The 16,430-nt window shown below is 39.2% G+C and overlaps 1 protein-coding gene across 1 annotated transcript in view; it reads right to left on the bottom strand.

The window, feature by feature from the left end:
- Window positions 1-10,531, bottom strand: part of jakmip1 (janus kinase and microtubule interacting protein 1) — a 33,257-nt gene extending 22,726 nt beyond the window's left edge. Inside the window, exons 1-2 of the mRNA XM_084719126.1 lie at window positions 9,920-10,531; window positions 233-535 (exon numbers count right to left, since the gene is read on the bottom strand). Coding sequence (XP_084575252.1) covers window positions 233-388 — 156 coding nt within the window. The 5' untranslated portion in view covers window positions 389-535; window positions 9,920-10,531. The remainder of the gene's footprint in view (window positions 1-232; window positions 536-9,919) is intronic.
- Between the last annotated feature and the right edge of the window lie 5,899 nt (window positions 10,532-16,430).

Below are 16,430 nucleotides of genomic sequence, written 5' to 3'. Positions count from 1 at the left end.
ACTACATTGTATACATGAATGCTCCTAATTCCTGAATAATACTGGCGTATCCCACAGGTTATGATTGAAAAATGCTGTATTCAGAATAAGGCCAAAGTCAGAATATCCGAATGGATTATGCTATTTACATGTCCATATTCTGTATAATAGTGGGAAATTAGAGTGCACATAAATGTATTATGTCATTATGTTTTTACGTTTTTTAAGGTTTTGATTCTTTCTCCACACACACCTTGCCCCGTTCCTGCTGCAGCTCAATCTGGACATCCATGAGTTTGCTCCTCAGTTCCTCATTGGTGGCCTGCACAGACTCAGTCATCACCTCTGATTTCTCCGGCTTCCTTCCCTTCTTAAAGGGCGGGGCCGCAGGGGGTGTGGTTGAGGACATAGCACTCTGGCCGCCCAATCAGGACGGACACAGAGTGCCACGTGTGGCAAAAAGGAGGAGAGAGTCAGTTGCTGCTCCTCCTCCCTGCGCGCATTATCATCATGTCGTCGTCAAGTCTACATCATTGCTGGAGGTTGCTGAGAGTTTCTGTTAGAGAGAGAGATAGACAGACAAACAGAGGGAAAAAGAAAAGATGGAAAGGGGTGAGTCAGTGTTATAAACTGGGTTACACAACATTACTCTGCACAATACTCTGGGCACAAGCCACATGACGTGCTGCAGCCTGGGGAAAACAGACTATTTTTGGGACTAACATTTACACTCTCCTCTGCCACCCTCTTCTCTTGAACACATACACCTGGGCAATTTATCACTATCCTATCCTAGTCCCTGGGCTGTATTTAGAAGCTCCATAGTGCATGAGAATGTGTCTGACCACCATAGTTTCTTAGTCTCTCAATAGTATAAATTCATTCTTTACGTTGAGATCCTGTAATCTGTTCTTGGACCCACACATATAGTATAGAGAATAAAAAGCAGTCATCATCAAATAATCAGCACTCCTTTATCACTACACTGCAATTTCCCTGAACACCGACAGTCTGTACTAATGGCATTCAAAACAAGACTCCTTGGAAATTATGATCTAGAAATCTTTGCTTTATTCAATTTTTCTTCATCTGTTCATCTGTTCATCTGTCATCCTTTTTATTGCCTTCTTTTTGGCTTTACACTTTCTCATCAAGAAATAAATTACTGTTCCAAAAAGATATCAGATTGATGTTGTCTTGACTCCTCAGACTGTGGTGAATGTCTTGATTACTGCCATCCGAGCCTTCCACTTTAGCCATCAGTATAATGCAATTGTAAGATTTGTCTCCACCTTTCTCATTCTAATCATACTGGACATCCTGGACAGAGTGTCTGCTGGCACTATTTATCTTTTAGTCTCACATAGCCAGACCTATTTCCACAGTGGTCAGGGCTGGAGAAAGGTCTGGCTCCACACAAGATCATTCTGCTATATGGGGAAAAAATGATCTGTCTTTGTATTTCTTTAAATGAACCGTAGTCGTCTTAGGCAGCTTTAAGCCCAGAATGCAGTAACAATGCCCTTGCAAAATAGTTTCTAAGGGGGAATGGGACATTAGCAGGTGGTATTAAAATGGGTAAATCGACACAAAAGAAAAGGTAACAGCTGCTAGCAACCAGGTGCTAACTTGCCATATTCAGCATGTAGGTTGCTAGCTCAGAGGTTGTTGTTCTTACCCATAGTAACGGAGAAGCTGAAACAGGCGGGCAGGCCAACAGACTACATCTGGTGAGTCAGACTATATAGTTATAAGAGCTGTGATATAAAACAGAGAAAAGCTTCAGATCATCACTATTTGAGGAACCAAGCTGATATTTTTGCTTGTAAAATGACTTAGACAATTATCAAAATAGTTTTTATTATTTTTTTGTTGATTGACTAATTTATTATTTGACAGCAGTTTCAGCTGTATTGTAAAACCAACAAGGACATCACTGATATACATCGGCTAAGCTGAAAAAACAGGTGACATCCAACTGAACCACACATAGCAAGGCAAATACAAAATTATTTAAATTAACGATTAGTTTACTCTCTACTATTTGTCCTTCTTCTCACTGAAGGCAAGCCTGTGTTAGTATTTTGGGCATATTTTGTTGTAGATGTGTTGCTGCAATAGCACACATTCACTGAGCTGAAAGTGGACTCCTCTAATCTCTTCCTGGAAATGAATTGTAACCCAGTAACCTTACAGTCTTCCTGCTAACTATTAAATAAATAATGCAACGATGAGGGAGCTGAAGCTTTAAGACGGCGACTCCATCTTTTTCTGCGTGCACATAACCAAACATTCGGACAACATACACAGATGGCAGTAATAGTTACCAAGGCAACCCTTGCTCTCAAAAACTGTCTCTCATAGCAAAGGATGATGGGAAGGAGGAGTCTCACGGTGGATTTGAGAGACACACAGACATGGTGCACACACAAAAACACACAAACAATTGCATCGTATAGAGGCTGCACATTTGAAAAACACACATACATGCACACATGATTTTGTTATCTGGTCCCATCTCTGAGCCAAGGTTGACTGAGAAACAAAAATGCATTGATGCTGGAGGGCAAGAAAGCTTTCTTCCACATGGATTTCTACACATCACGCACAGTCAAACGTTGGGAACCAGTGGGGATGGGAGAGAAAAAAGAATAAAGGACAGGACGGAGTGGGATTAAGCTTATAAGAGAGGGGCGGAGAAGGTGAAAAAGAAGGAGCAAATTAAGGAAAAAAACATGCAGAGCTCTACCAGAGAAACCATCCTTCATCCATCTCTCCCCCTCTCCTTTAACAGTCTCTAACCTCTCTCATCCCTCCACCACCACTTGCTGGCATGGCGACACTAGCGAGCAGAGGCAATCAGTGATCTCACTCTCATTCACAGAGACAGCAAAAGAGAGAGGGAGAGAGAGATCATTCACACACTGAAAGCACTGACACAAACACACACTCTCTGAGTCTTAACCAAAACAACTAGGGACAGATACAGCTGCCGTCAATTCACACAGGCACAAAAAAATCCCTGCACTTATTCACATTAGTAACAAGCATGTATTTATTTACAGCTGGTCAACAGACTAGACTCAGATGTATCTCACGTGTACAGACATTTGCACACGTAATTTAAAAGTACACTTCTGCCACTTTTTTAAGCGTGTTTACACATGCTTGTGCCATATCAGAGACCAAGTGTAACAGAGAAAAATGGCTGAGAGGCATGCCGGATGGTTTCACTGGTTTTTCTTCATAGGGGAAGGAGGTATGGATGGCTTATCCTACTAACATCTGGGTGTACAGTAATGTTCTTTCTCCCTGGATATGTGAATTTAAGTGGTGTCTCAATCATTTTAAACATGTTTGTCTTCATACATTTTGGGTCAGAGTCCAAGTACTGATAACTTTTACTTGCATCACAACAAACCTCTTGGTTTAAGCTTTAATATGTAACATTTCTGCATTGAAATATCTAAAACACTGGACGTTAGGGATGTCACATTTTCAGTCATTGAAATCTAAAGCAGAATTGGAGATTCTCCCAGTATTGCTTTTTCTCTCCACCCCTGCTTACTTGTGGCATGATCTGGCATGTGTCTGAGGAAACATTTCAAAGATGACATCGCAGAGCTTACTGGCTGTTATATCACATTTGATATGAACAGGCTTTCTTTTTACAGAAGAATTTGAAAATGTACAGTTGTCAGTGCATAAAACCAATGATCCGTTGATCTTTACAAATCTAATCTAACAATGGCAGAGCTGTCAGTGCTGAAAAAAATGTTTCAATGGAAAAATTTAATTGAATCGTTACCTTAAAGTTGAATGTCAAATCTAATCTTGGATTGGAAGAAATGCTGTACTCACATTAGGCCTCATTCACAAACAGTGTGTACACACAAATTTGTGCTTAAACCATATGTACGAACGTTTTGCACACAAATCTGGATTCATCAATATTTTCTTATGTGAATTCGTTCAGACACACAAATGGTGACAGCCCAGCTGTCTTAGAAATACAACTTTTAGCTAAATGCAGAGCATCTCAAAACCACATTCATTAAAAAACTTTAACAGAAGTCTTGGAAGTGGTTTTATGGTTGATTTATCTTGTTTTATTTTATATGTTTTTTCATAACTGTCATCATTCATAACTGTTTTTATGTGAAGCACTTTGTGTTACATTTTATTAATGTATTGTACTGTAATAATAATAATAATAATGATAATAATAATAATAATAATAATAATAATAATAATAATAATACTAAGAAGAAGAAGAAGAAGAAAAATATTTCTTTATATAGAGAAACATCAGTTTAGAATAATTAAGATTCATACTCAAGAATGACCTTAGTCGGTGCATGTTTCGTGAATCAGACAGTAAGTTTGCATTTTATGCATCACACCACATCAAATCATCAAAGTACATCTTTTATTATTGTTTTAATGTAAGAGAGACTCTAAGCAGTAGACCTTATATATTGTACGTTTAATAGTGCATTGTACATTTTCCACTTGAGAAATACATGTAACATCATCATCCCCACCCAGTTCCCACAAAGCCTCCTGAAGCCATGTGTTCCCAAGCTGGCAGCCAAAACCTAACTCTGAGAGTTTATAGGGGAAAATGGAACATTTTAATGGGGGACCAAGAAGCTAACAAGCACCTTTAATGTTCGCAGAAGCAAACAAAGGCCTGCATAGGTCACAGACCTTAAATTACCTCATCTACTCCAAGTATAAACACTTACCCAGCTTACATTGTACTTGAGAGCCTTAGTGTTTAAACAAACCCTTTCAACAGACAAAACGGGCAGCCGCACTCAAAAAGTCATCATCAACCCGTGTTCATAACTTAACAAAATCACTCTGACTCATCTAATCAATCACAAGTCATATCTGGCAAAGAGTTAGGCTATATTTAAGTGAACAATTCAGCAAAAAAATGCACATTGAAGGCCAGGCCTATTTAAATGCATTGACTGTAACACTGAGACAATCAGCTTAAACAAACAATGGAGCTAAATCATTTGATTGTGACTGCAAGAAAGAAATGGTGAAGAAATTCTGCAGCTGCTGAGGAGTTTCACAATTTAGCTAATTGTTGGTTGAGAAGTGGACTCAAAAGTCAGCAAAAAAATGTGTCCATCACCACAAATATAAGAATATTAGCTGAAGATGTTGTTGAAACCTTGATCCTTTTGAAACAGGCTTAAAACACAGAGTGTGACAAACATATAGGTAGTTTCATAACTGCCTCAGGATATCCCCCTTCTCTCTGTCAAATGGCAGGCCTGTATAGGGTTACAAAAGTACCCTTGTTGGTGGGTGTTCCTGAGTTTTGCCTTTTAGTTGAAAGATTTAAATATAGACAATGTTTGTTTGTTCTTTGTAACAGGCCATCAACAGTGAACTGTACAATACAGTGGACAAGGCAAGGAAGTACTTTCTTAAAACTGGTGCCTAAAGTAGACACTTTAACAGGTGGAGACTGTTTTGGTCATTTGAAACAAGAGGCCCCTGCAAAAAAAAATGTCCACCTACCAGTTGGCAATAAAACTATAGGGTTTTCTGTTGCCATTGAGAAGCATGTGGTGGCAGTGTTCCTAAACCATTTCTGTGAGTTTGCAACATACCTTAGCACACCAGCTATGTTGTAAAGAAAGAAATAATCATCTTCTACATCATCTACAATCTTTCATCATCTACATCTTTCTGAACTTGGTCCTATTACGACTAGGACTGCAACTAATTATTACACCTTGTTTCATTATCAATCAAGCTGTCTACTAACTGTCTGGATTGATCATTGTCTGGATTAAATCAATTAGTTATTTAATCTATAAATGATCAGAAAACCAAACCGAAATCATACTTTCAGAGACTTTTTCTGTGCAACCACTGGTCCAAAACCAAAGATATTCATTTTACTACAATGAAAGTCTGGAAAAAGTAGCAAATCATCACATGAAGAAGCTACAAATATATATTTTTATTTATCTCTGCTTGAAAATTAACTTAAATGATTAATAAACTATCAAAATAATTAATCTCATAGATTGGCTCACTGATAAATTGACTAATTATTTCAGTTCAGTTGCTTCTTACTACGAAAAATCAAGTTGCTTTCTACTCATTGCCTGCTTCTATCCCACTAACTGATTAATCACACCTCAAAAAATTCTAATAAGTCTATATTAATGATTAAAACAAGTCAAGTGTTGTGGAATAATGAGTATTGACTATAGTGAAATAAACTATCCTTGCTGGACATGTAATGAATGAAGCCTGCAGAAAGATATGCTATTATTGTACGTAATGACAGCATTGCTGAGCTGAATTAACATAACACTGTGATTTAAACGTCACAAAAAGTTATGATGTATGATACAATTGCTCCCTACTGCCTACAAAATAAATTAATAAATAATTAAAATTATTTTCATTTTTTGTATTTGTACTTTGATAACATGTCACATGCATTTAAAATACATAATAATGCATGTTAAAGGTTAGGTTTGTTGTTTAGCAGTGGAACCCCTGTAAGTTATAAATGAACTACAGAAAAGTTGGGTTGACAAATGTCTTTGCAATGGTCACAAGCTTATTACACACTTACAGATGGACCTCCTCAAAGCTAGACAGACCACACACACTCAAAGTGTCAAACATTAACCAGACTTCAGTGAGACACGCAGGCCCAATAAATACATAAAAGAGCTGCTAATGGGAGCTCAATAAAAGACTCCTTGGCCTCTCTGTCGAGGTTCAAAAAAATCAACAGTGAGTGAGGACAGACTGAGATATACTCCTGGTTATGTTACAGTGCCTCACAGACTTATATATGGACACATCACACATACATACACATACATTCTCAATGTAGTCATATCAGCATCAGCAGAGTGTAGACTGTCAGAACAGGTCTGGCCACACTCCAGACATCCCTCCACAGTCCACACACATGCACACTCAGCAGTCTGGTGATACTCCAAAGACACTGTAAAGATGCCGCTGAAAGGCTGAGTAACCAAGCCAAGTGCAACACTAGTGAAGCATATGACCTAAAAACTACTATGCCAACAGAATGACTACGAGTTACTGACCCCGATGACTAGTCAACCCAAACAGACAGAGAAAAAAGTCTCTCTGTCATTCTGTGTCTCTGTCAGACACACAAATACCATCTACTCAGTTATGCTATTGTTAGTTTTATTGTTCAGTGTTTAGATTAACAGTACCTACTAATGCACCAATTCTTTGCTGTAGACATTGTGTCTTTTTGGTATATACATGTACATCGATGTGTATGTATGCTTAGCATGCATGAGAGCATCTGTGTAAGTATGTTAGCAGTTCCAGTGATAGCCTCTCCCCCCTCAGAAATACATGTTAGTGCAATCCTGTAATGTGATTAACCTTGCCTCTCTCTCTGTCTGACTACACAGCACATTGGTCAGTACTGGCTGGTTGCTATTTACCCCCTGGCTTACATGAAAACTTAAATGTACAGATCAGACATTTTCCCACTCTTTACATTAAGAATACAGGATGAACTACCCTCTTATATCTTCATGAAAGGGTTATAGTAAAGGAAGTAAAGCAATATGAGAGGCATGTACATGTGGGTATAGTCCACAGGGATTATCCTGCTGGTAGCAGCCTGTTACTCAAAGCATTTTGCTGAGGAAGGCAGGGGTATGGAGGGAGAGATAGTATTATGAATAAGGAATAAGTGGGGTGAATTAAGTTTGGGGCAAGGAGAGTGGATAAAGGCAGGGGGTGAGAGAAAAAAGTGAGAAAATGTGGAGTCCTGATGAATGTCAGCATTCATTGAAGTTATACCATGATATAGATCAAATTGACGGGTTTGAGGTCAAGGTGAAAAAATAACATTGAGTGAGTATAAATAGACAGTGAGCCTATCTTCATGTCACATAATAATCCAACCCTAAATCAAAAATACATGTTTTTCCTCTTACATGTATTTCTATTTATCCATATAGATAATTTTGGTGTGAGTTGTGAGGGTGAGTTTTGGAAATATCAGTTGTAAAGATGTCTGCCTTCTCTTGAATATAACTGAACTAGATGGCACTTAGCTTGTGGTGTTCAAAGCGCCCAAAAAATACATTAAAAAAAAGACAAACTCAACAGCAACATCTCTTTCCAGAAAATCTGGTTCCTCAAGATAACCAACAGACCTTGTAGTGAGGAGTTTCATGCAGCAATTATTTTCTTTCTACTGAGCAACACCCATCAATCCTATCACCTTGCAGCAGGAAGCCTGCATCTACTCATGGACCAGAGGTTACAGCTTAGCCAAGGAGGATGCCATCAATGTTGGCATCCTGTACTGTCACAAGCATGAGTCTCTTATCCATGAGTAGATGGGCACTTCTTTCTGCATTGAGATATGGTTGGCAGACAGTAGAAAGAAAATGCTTCCAGCATGAAACTGCTCACAACGAGGCCTGTTGATGATCTCGAGGTCGATTATTTTTGGAGCGAGACATTGCTGTTGAGTTTTTCAAATGTATTTTAGGTGTGTCTAGATGGAAACCCCAGATTGGAGAAACTCAAGATCTGTATGTGCTGTTACTTAATTTTCAAACCAATAATATTTTGTAATGTGACAATGCTGTAATTAAGATCTGCTTAGGTTTAGGAACAAAAAAACCTTGGTTAGAGGTTAGGGAAAGTTTATGGCTTTGGTTAAAATACTCAGTGTTGCGGAATCTCTGGTAGGTCTGTGGGTTAATCCCTTCTAGACACAACCATGTAATTTGTTGCAGTTTTGATCACCACAAGCCCAGTGTGAGAGAAGGCAGACATCTCTAGAGCCAATATCTCCAAAAACTCAACAACTCACACCAAAGCAGTCTATACAGATAAAATAGCACTACAGGTAAGAGAAAAAATGTGGATTTTTTCATTTAGGTGTGCACTAACCCTTTAATACGACATATAAAATGTGCACAGCATACATCATAGTTTTTGCAGCATGCCCTGAGCAGGCTGATCAAACAGAAGTGAGTGTGCAACACATGTTGGCTGTCCACTGAGGCAGATTTACGAGCCTCTGGGGCCGCCTGCTACAGCAGCGCTGCTATGACAGACAGAGTCCTCGCCGATAAACACAGAAAACGGTCAGAGTAACATCACAGGCATGGCAGAGGACTGGCTTGGTGAAGGGATATAGTGGGGATGTTGGGACGGCTTAATGCGATGTGGCCAGTTCTCTAATGAGCTGTCAAATGGGAGATTATAGAGTAGCGCGCTGCTGGAGAGAGCGCTTTCACACTGCTGACAGCCTGCCTGCCTGTCCGGCTTGCCAACCACACCCCACGGCGACATGCATGGGGCTGCTGCAGCATCCTCCAGCCAGCCACAAAGGTCGGATGTCCTTGCACCCGGGCTGTATACAGTATTAATGTGTTTATGTTTGTGCGTGAAGCACTGTCATGCAGCATTTCCACCGTGACCACAGAGTGATGTGGCCCATATTTCACCGGTGGCCTCCCTCGTAGGCGAGGGAAGAAACATCGTTAACGGCTAAGATAACGTATCAGGAGGAGGAGGACAGTAAAAGCAGTTGAATATTAATCACTCGTGTCGGTTGCAATCACATTTCCTCTTTGGCTAGCTGGCACAGTCGGCCAGAGATGTCACTCAGGGTCGTGATGCAACCAAATTTCACGTCCCTGTCTGGGTCGATATTATGAGGCTTGGCAGTTTCTATAACTGTTAGTTAGCTCAAACTCACACCGACATTCAGATATGATGAAGCCAGGACCGCTCTCTGTCCGTTACTGCACCGTTGCTAGCACATGAAACACGGATGTCAGATAGCTAGACTATATCATATGTCACAACAGCCGACCTAACCGACTGTCAGACTCTATATAATTATATTTCAGAAGTTGTCTATTGTTAAACTTACCTGTAATGGAGGTCCAGCGGTCACAAGTGTGCTGATGTAGACACGTCGCTGCCTAATGTGCTTCACATCCAGGAAGGGAGGCTGTGCTTCGGTCTATGAACTCACCTCCAGCGCTTAAAAAGATGTCGAGCTCAGCTAACTGCAAACAGCGACCCTCGACAACTTTATTCCTCGCATATTACACACATTTTCCAGCAGCTGAAGTTGTATTTCCTCCGCTGATATTATCCTCCACTGGCTGCAGACTGGTTCAGCTCCAGGCTTCTCCTCCTCCTTCTCCTCGCGCGCCGCACGTTGACACTTTGCTCCACGCCCACACACACACACACACACTGAGTGCACGCGACGTCATCCGCTCCTATACATTTCACACACGAGTGGAAAAAAATAGATAAATAAATAAATAAATACATGAAACCGTTTCGATGCCCGTGTCCGTCGACGTGAACGTGGGAGTTAAAAAAAAAAAAAAAAGAAGAAAAGCCGGGCGGGCGTCGCCGGTAGCGTGATAGAAGCGCGACACCTGACTGCGTGTTCAAGAATGACACCGCGCGCAGTAAATGCGTGAACACGCCGCCGGTGCGGGAGAAACGTCAGGCCGTACGGCCGGTAGAGAGGCACATACCATACACATTAATACAGTTTCAGAGAGACATTGATGTGAATTGCAGTTCTTGTTATGGATTTCCTGAATCTGCTGTGCACTCGTTTTGGTGTTGCCCAGTTGTGAATAATTTCTGTCAATTTCTGTGTTTTTATTGCTGAAAATATTGGATGAGGGTTTTTGTCCTTTTTTTTTTGTTTGGAAGACTATGGCTAGTAAGATGATGCATAGAAGAACACTTACAATGTATACATGATTCACCTAATTCTTATAATGGCAAGATTCCATATCCAGATAGGAAGCCTTGCTTTGTCACTTTTAGTAACACCCTCTGAAACAAAAAGCAATTAAAACAGCTTGTAATATGTTAAAAAATATGTATATATATGTGTGTGTTGTTTTTCTTTTATTTTCTATTTTATTTATCCCACCTAGCATTACAAATGTGTTGTTTTGGTTTTTTGTTTGTTTGTTTTGTTTTGTTTTGTTTTGTTTTCATTTTTTTAATATGTACTCTTTTCTTTCTTGTGCTCCTTTTGGTAGAAGTTTTGTATGTATAAATTATATATAAAAAATAAAGGGACAAGAAAATAATAAATGAAAAAGAGACACATCCCAATGCAAAAAGAAGAAAATTCATTAAATCTAAATAAAAATGTAAAGATTATATATTTGTACACAAGAATCTATTATTAAGTGTAGAAAATGACTGTGATGTACTGAGATCAAGAAATCGAAGTGAAAGCAAAAAAGCGTGACAAGATGCCCAACTCTTCCCTACCTGATGTACACTTATTGTATATTAGATGATGATGATAATGATGATGATGATCATAGTGATGTTTCACGATGCATTTGAGCCACTGTTACCAGGCATTATTGTCAGAAAATAGTTCTTTTTAAGTCAACATTATAAATGGTTAACCGTCATCATTATTATACAAACTCAAAAACATCCCCACAGATTTTGTTGTGTATCTTCTTCAATAACTGTGATGCATTGTAACTGAAAAGCTTCAATTACAGGTACCGCGGGGCCTTCTAATTCAGTATATCTATCTAGGACAATATGACTCGCCAAATCATAGAACTAGGTGAAATAATCTGACAATATGAAAGTGGCGTGAGTGTGACCCAGATTCTGGAGGATGCATTACTTACGCACAGCTGCCTCTCTCTGCCTCTCCACACTGCGCCTGCCTGTCTGCCATTCACAAGCAGCACCACACACACCATCACAGCCCTCTGTGGCTGCAGCATATGCAGCCCATTGCTGCAGGGCAACACAGGCCAAAGGAAGTGCAAGAAGAGGAGCAGCACATAGTCAGGGACGAGTTTCAGTTGTCTACATCATGTCCTCTCCTGCAAAACTGGAGTCCCAGTGGACATTTTTCCAGGTTGTATAGGCTTGTGCTCTTTATATGTGTTGAACATGTTTGAGTGAGGTGAAGCAGAGGAGCAAAGGGAGCGAGTTTGGAGTATTAAGCTGCACTCCATTCAGGTTCCTGCTGAGGCCAGCAAACAGACACCCAGATGGAGTGATAAAGTGAAAAAACATTGTGGTTGCAGGCAGAGAGCGATGAGGAGGGGGGGGGGGGTGTGTGTCCTCTTTTGTTTTGGTGGGATTGACTCAGAGAGAAAATCAGTGTTTCTGTTAATTGTTTTGCCTGAGGTATTTTTACTGTTTTCCACAATATGGTATGTGGGCCTGTTTTTATCCCATGCTCCCTCTGAAAGAACAACAGGAGAACTCACAGAATAGGAAATAAAGTAAACCTATTTTTTATTTGCCAGCACAACAACCTTGTGATTAGTCTTTGTCTTATCTGCTGATAAAAAACAACCCCAGGTGTTAGACTCAGGTGATAACACTGATGATGAAAGTGTAAAAGTGACAGTAGATTTTGAGTGAAAAGTATCCTGAGACTATCTGACTGACTAGAATGAATGTACAAGTTATATAAGCATCCTAATCACAGATTTCCTCATACAAGAATGAAACAATCGCACTCATTAGCAGTGATAACATTAGATCCGGTCAGTCAGCCTATTTCTATTTCTTTAGCCTCGTTATGACTAACACGGTAATGTGAGGAGTCACTGTTTTTGTTAACTTAATATAATCATCTTAGGTTTTCAGCACATCCATGAGAGCTGTCCATAATAAGCTTAACATATTCATGACTGCTGGCAGATTAAATTTATAGCTTTTGAAGGCGGCCTTTGGTATTCTGAGGGGGCCAGAGAATCAAATGAGAAACCCTCAGTCTGTACCACATTTAGTTTAAATATATAGACAGAAAAGACACTTTTACATCCATTTCGGAAGCCAGCCACCAAACTGACCTATTTTGCACAATGTAACCCCAAGTCCCTAGTCTGGAGCGCTTGTGGTGACGCAACGCTTTCATATGAAGGTAATTAGGCTTCCCGGGCATGAGTCACCACTGAGTCACTAAAAACTCTGAGACTGATGTTCCACGGTCCATCCCCAAAAACTTTAATTCATAACATGAACATAACAAGATGACATGGTTGTGTGTAACAGAATAAACTCGTATTTGATGTTTCATGTACTTGTAAAAGCTTTTCAAACATAGAAACAAAGATTTGTCTGTGTTTCGATCTTCTGGGTAAGCTATGAGGTGTTTAATGGAAATGCAGTTGTTAAATGTTCCATTAGAGAGTCGAATACTTTGCTCTACAGTTGCACCATTACCACCCACACCCAGAATCATAATACTAGTTGTTTAATGTAGTCACAGTACAACCAATGAGTCAACAAGGAGAGTTATGTAGAGCTGTATTAGCATTAGGTCCAGTGGCTTGAAATGTAAATAAATAATGCATTATGTAATTTCCAATTTGTCACCATAAAGTCACCATAATGGTACTGTAGTGTGATGTAGTGTCTGTGAGTATTGTGAGATGTATTCTGCATGAAATTAAATTGGTTCTGTCCCTGCTGCTTTATGCCACTTTCACTGAAAAGATTTTTTTTTTTTTTTGTCTCAACTTTAATATTTTATTAAAAGCAGGACTCCAACAATTTTGCACATGAAGTTAGGTTTACTCGTTGAGAGAAGAACAACTCATGTATTCTGTGGCTCTGGGGGGAGCTTTCCAGAGTTTTAAAAGGTAATTCTGATGCCGTCATATGTGGGCTTGGGCTTCAGAGTTTTAAATATTAACGGAAAGTCTGTGTTACAGACTGGAAATGTGGAGTTTTGAGTCAGGGGAATAAGTGTCTAATGAAAGACACCGTATTATGAAGATGTTGGATTCAGTATTCTTAGAACTAAACCATATAGAGAAAAATGGTCTGTATTCTTTAACGTTACATTGTTAGCTGGCTAAAGAGTCAACAAAACATTACATTGTTTGATAGCTTGCTAAAATGTTAACAAAACATTACATCATTTGCTAGCTAAAAGCTTAACAAAACATTACGCTGTTTGATAGCTAGCTCAAAAGTTAACAAAACATTACATTATTTGCTAGCTAGCTAAAAAAAAAAAAGTTAACGTAATTTTACACTGTTTGCTAGCTAGCTAAAAATAAAGTTAATCCACTCATGATGGCTCAGCAAAGTAGCTCTAAATTCTCCTCTGTGAGAAGCTTGTTTGCCAAATTAATTAGACAGTTTTGCCAAATAAGAGAAGATAAAACTAAAGTCAATACTGAGCTGTTGTTGAAAGACAGATTGAAATGTAATCTTTCTTCATTTTAAGCTGGTTTTACTTTTGAAGTTCGGTGCAACAGAATTAAAAGTTAAAACATGATTTTAAAAAAATGTAATCCTTGTTTGTGCAAACCAGCCTAATAATCAGGATATCTTTGTCTCCTAAAACTGAGGACTAAAAGGATGTGACTAAAAGCCAATATGCATACAAAGAGTCCCATTCTCCATTTTTGCTTTTATTTGATTTTCCTCTTTCTCTGCTTCTTTTCCACTCAGGCCTCAAAATAGCCACAGATCAATACATAGAGGGCTGGCAGCTGAAGAAGGGACATAAGCCACAGGAAGGAGCTGAGTTTTCCCCACTCAATAAGTGTGTAGGAAGTGCCAGTGATTTAAGCAAAAACATTTTCTAGGAGTTTTTAATAACAGGTTCATATAAAAGATGGGTCATGTTCTATGAGACAATTAGTCAGTGGCATCAACATGAGAGTTGGATTAACTCCCTGTCTGAGGATTTCCTCAAAGTGAAACCTGCATGACTACATGCTGTCTGTTCTTATATTAGTATCATAACATAAACAAGCTAGTGTGATATGTATAGAGTACATAGCGTGCAATTAAATAAGGTCTTGAAATTGACCAAAGTATCAGCTGGCTGCAGTTCATCCATCCCGCATTACAGTCCAATTCCCTGTAGGAACTTCAAAGGTCAGAATAGCCTCTGCATTTGTGATGGAAATACTCTTCTTCACTGCAGTCAATGTCCGTTCTCACATAACCCTTCTGGTTGCTATGGTTACTGACCATACCTCATCTCCTCCTCAGGTCTCTCTTTCCGTGAGAGTCATTGTCGATGCCGGGGGGAGACCGTGGGTGGGGCTTGCACTGTACATACAGGGACCTGTTGCCTAGACACAGGAGGAGACGAGGAGGGGGTTGAATCCATTTTGGACTGATCTCTGTTCTGGTGTGTCATACAGCAGTTTTTAACAACTGCAGCTGGCAGGAATAAGATTGGAAAAGATGATGGGGAAGTCTCCATCACTTCAGGAGATACAAAGAATAAAAACAAGCAGACCAAAGAAAAATCAACTAAGTAATGACCACATGGTAACAATCTGCATGTGTTGACTCTCATGCAGGGGTAGAGTGGCCCCAACAAATCTGTAAGGAGATTTGCATAGTCAAAAGATTTGGACACATAACAGGCTCATTATTACAAATATCTGTCTAAGCTTCTTTGCTTAATTTAAGTAGATGGGAACTGTGCCTGTGAGTGCATGTGCATCTAAGCTTATTTAAAAGACAGATTGCCTAATATAGATTGAAGGTGTGCATGTGAAAGACCAAAACCAGTATAAGGGTCCTGCTTTATCCTCTCAACTGGATTGCGTTAATCTACTAATCAAGGGACATTTACATAACTGCTTCAATGCAGCTGCAGTTAAGCAATTACAGCCCCCATTTCCTTCTTTCCCACAATGTGGTATCTACTCTCATTCCCAGAACTTTAATCTTACTTTTCCCCTGAGTACTGTTGCTTGTTCTCTTTGTAAGTCATTTAATAATTGTCTGCTCCCCTTCCTTCTTTGCCTGAGTCCCCCCTCTTCTGAGCTTTTCCTTTCCTTGTCCATGTCCCAGTGCTCCTGATGGCAGATTGCATTGTTCATGTGAGCATAAAGCTATATTTTCAGGCATTGTTATAAACCGTCAGTAGTTTTATGTTTGGGCTCAATCAATATATTGTTGTCACAGGGTAAGGCTATCACAGTTGTTTTTACCTGTTTGTGTACACTATGAGCCAATTATACTGTGGAATTTGGATCATGGGATTTTTGTTGGGTAAACACTGAATCCAAAGAAAATCTGATTATGTTATGTGACAGCACCTTAAAATTTTAGGACCGATTTATATTATTAAATGATACTTGAATGTGCTAATACTACATTCCACATCCAACATGGCTTTGAAATGTCAAGGTATGACAACCTTTTGTTTTTTTCCTCAAAATCTCACTGACGATACCGTATAATTATTTAATACATGTATTATAACAACACTACTACACAATATAGATGGATAGCACAATCACAGCTTTATGAGAACAATAACGACAGACAAGAAAAAATACATAATTAGAAGAGAATTGGTGAATTAGAAAACTGATTAGACAGATGAAATGTTAAATGTTTTCAAAATGATATTTTTGTTTTTATGCCTCTTT

Source organism: Lutjanus erythropterus, chromosome 5 (assembly GCF_056507025.1).
Source record: "Lutjanus erythropterus isolate fLutEry1 chromosome 5, fLutEry1.hap2, whole genome shotgun sequence".
In the NCBI taxonomy this organism is placed as follows: domain Eukaryota; kingdom Metazoa; phylum Chordata; class Actinopteri; order Lutjaniformes; family Lutjanidae; genus Lutjanus; species Lutjanus erythropterus.
This window is presented reverse-complemented; position numbering and strand designations above follow the sequence as displayed.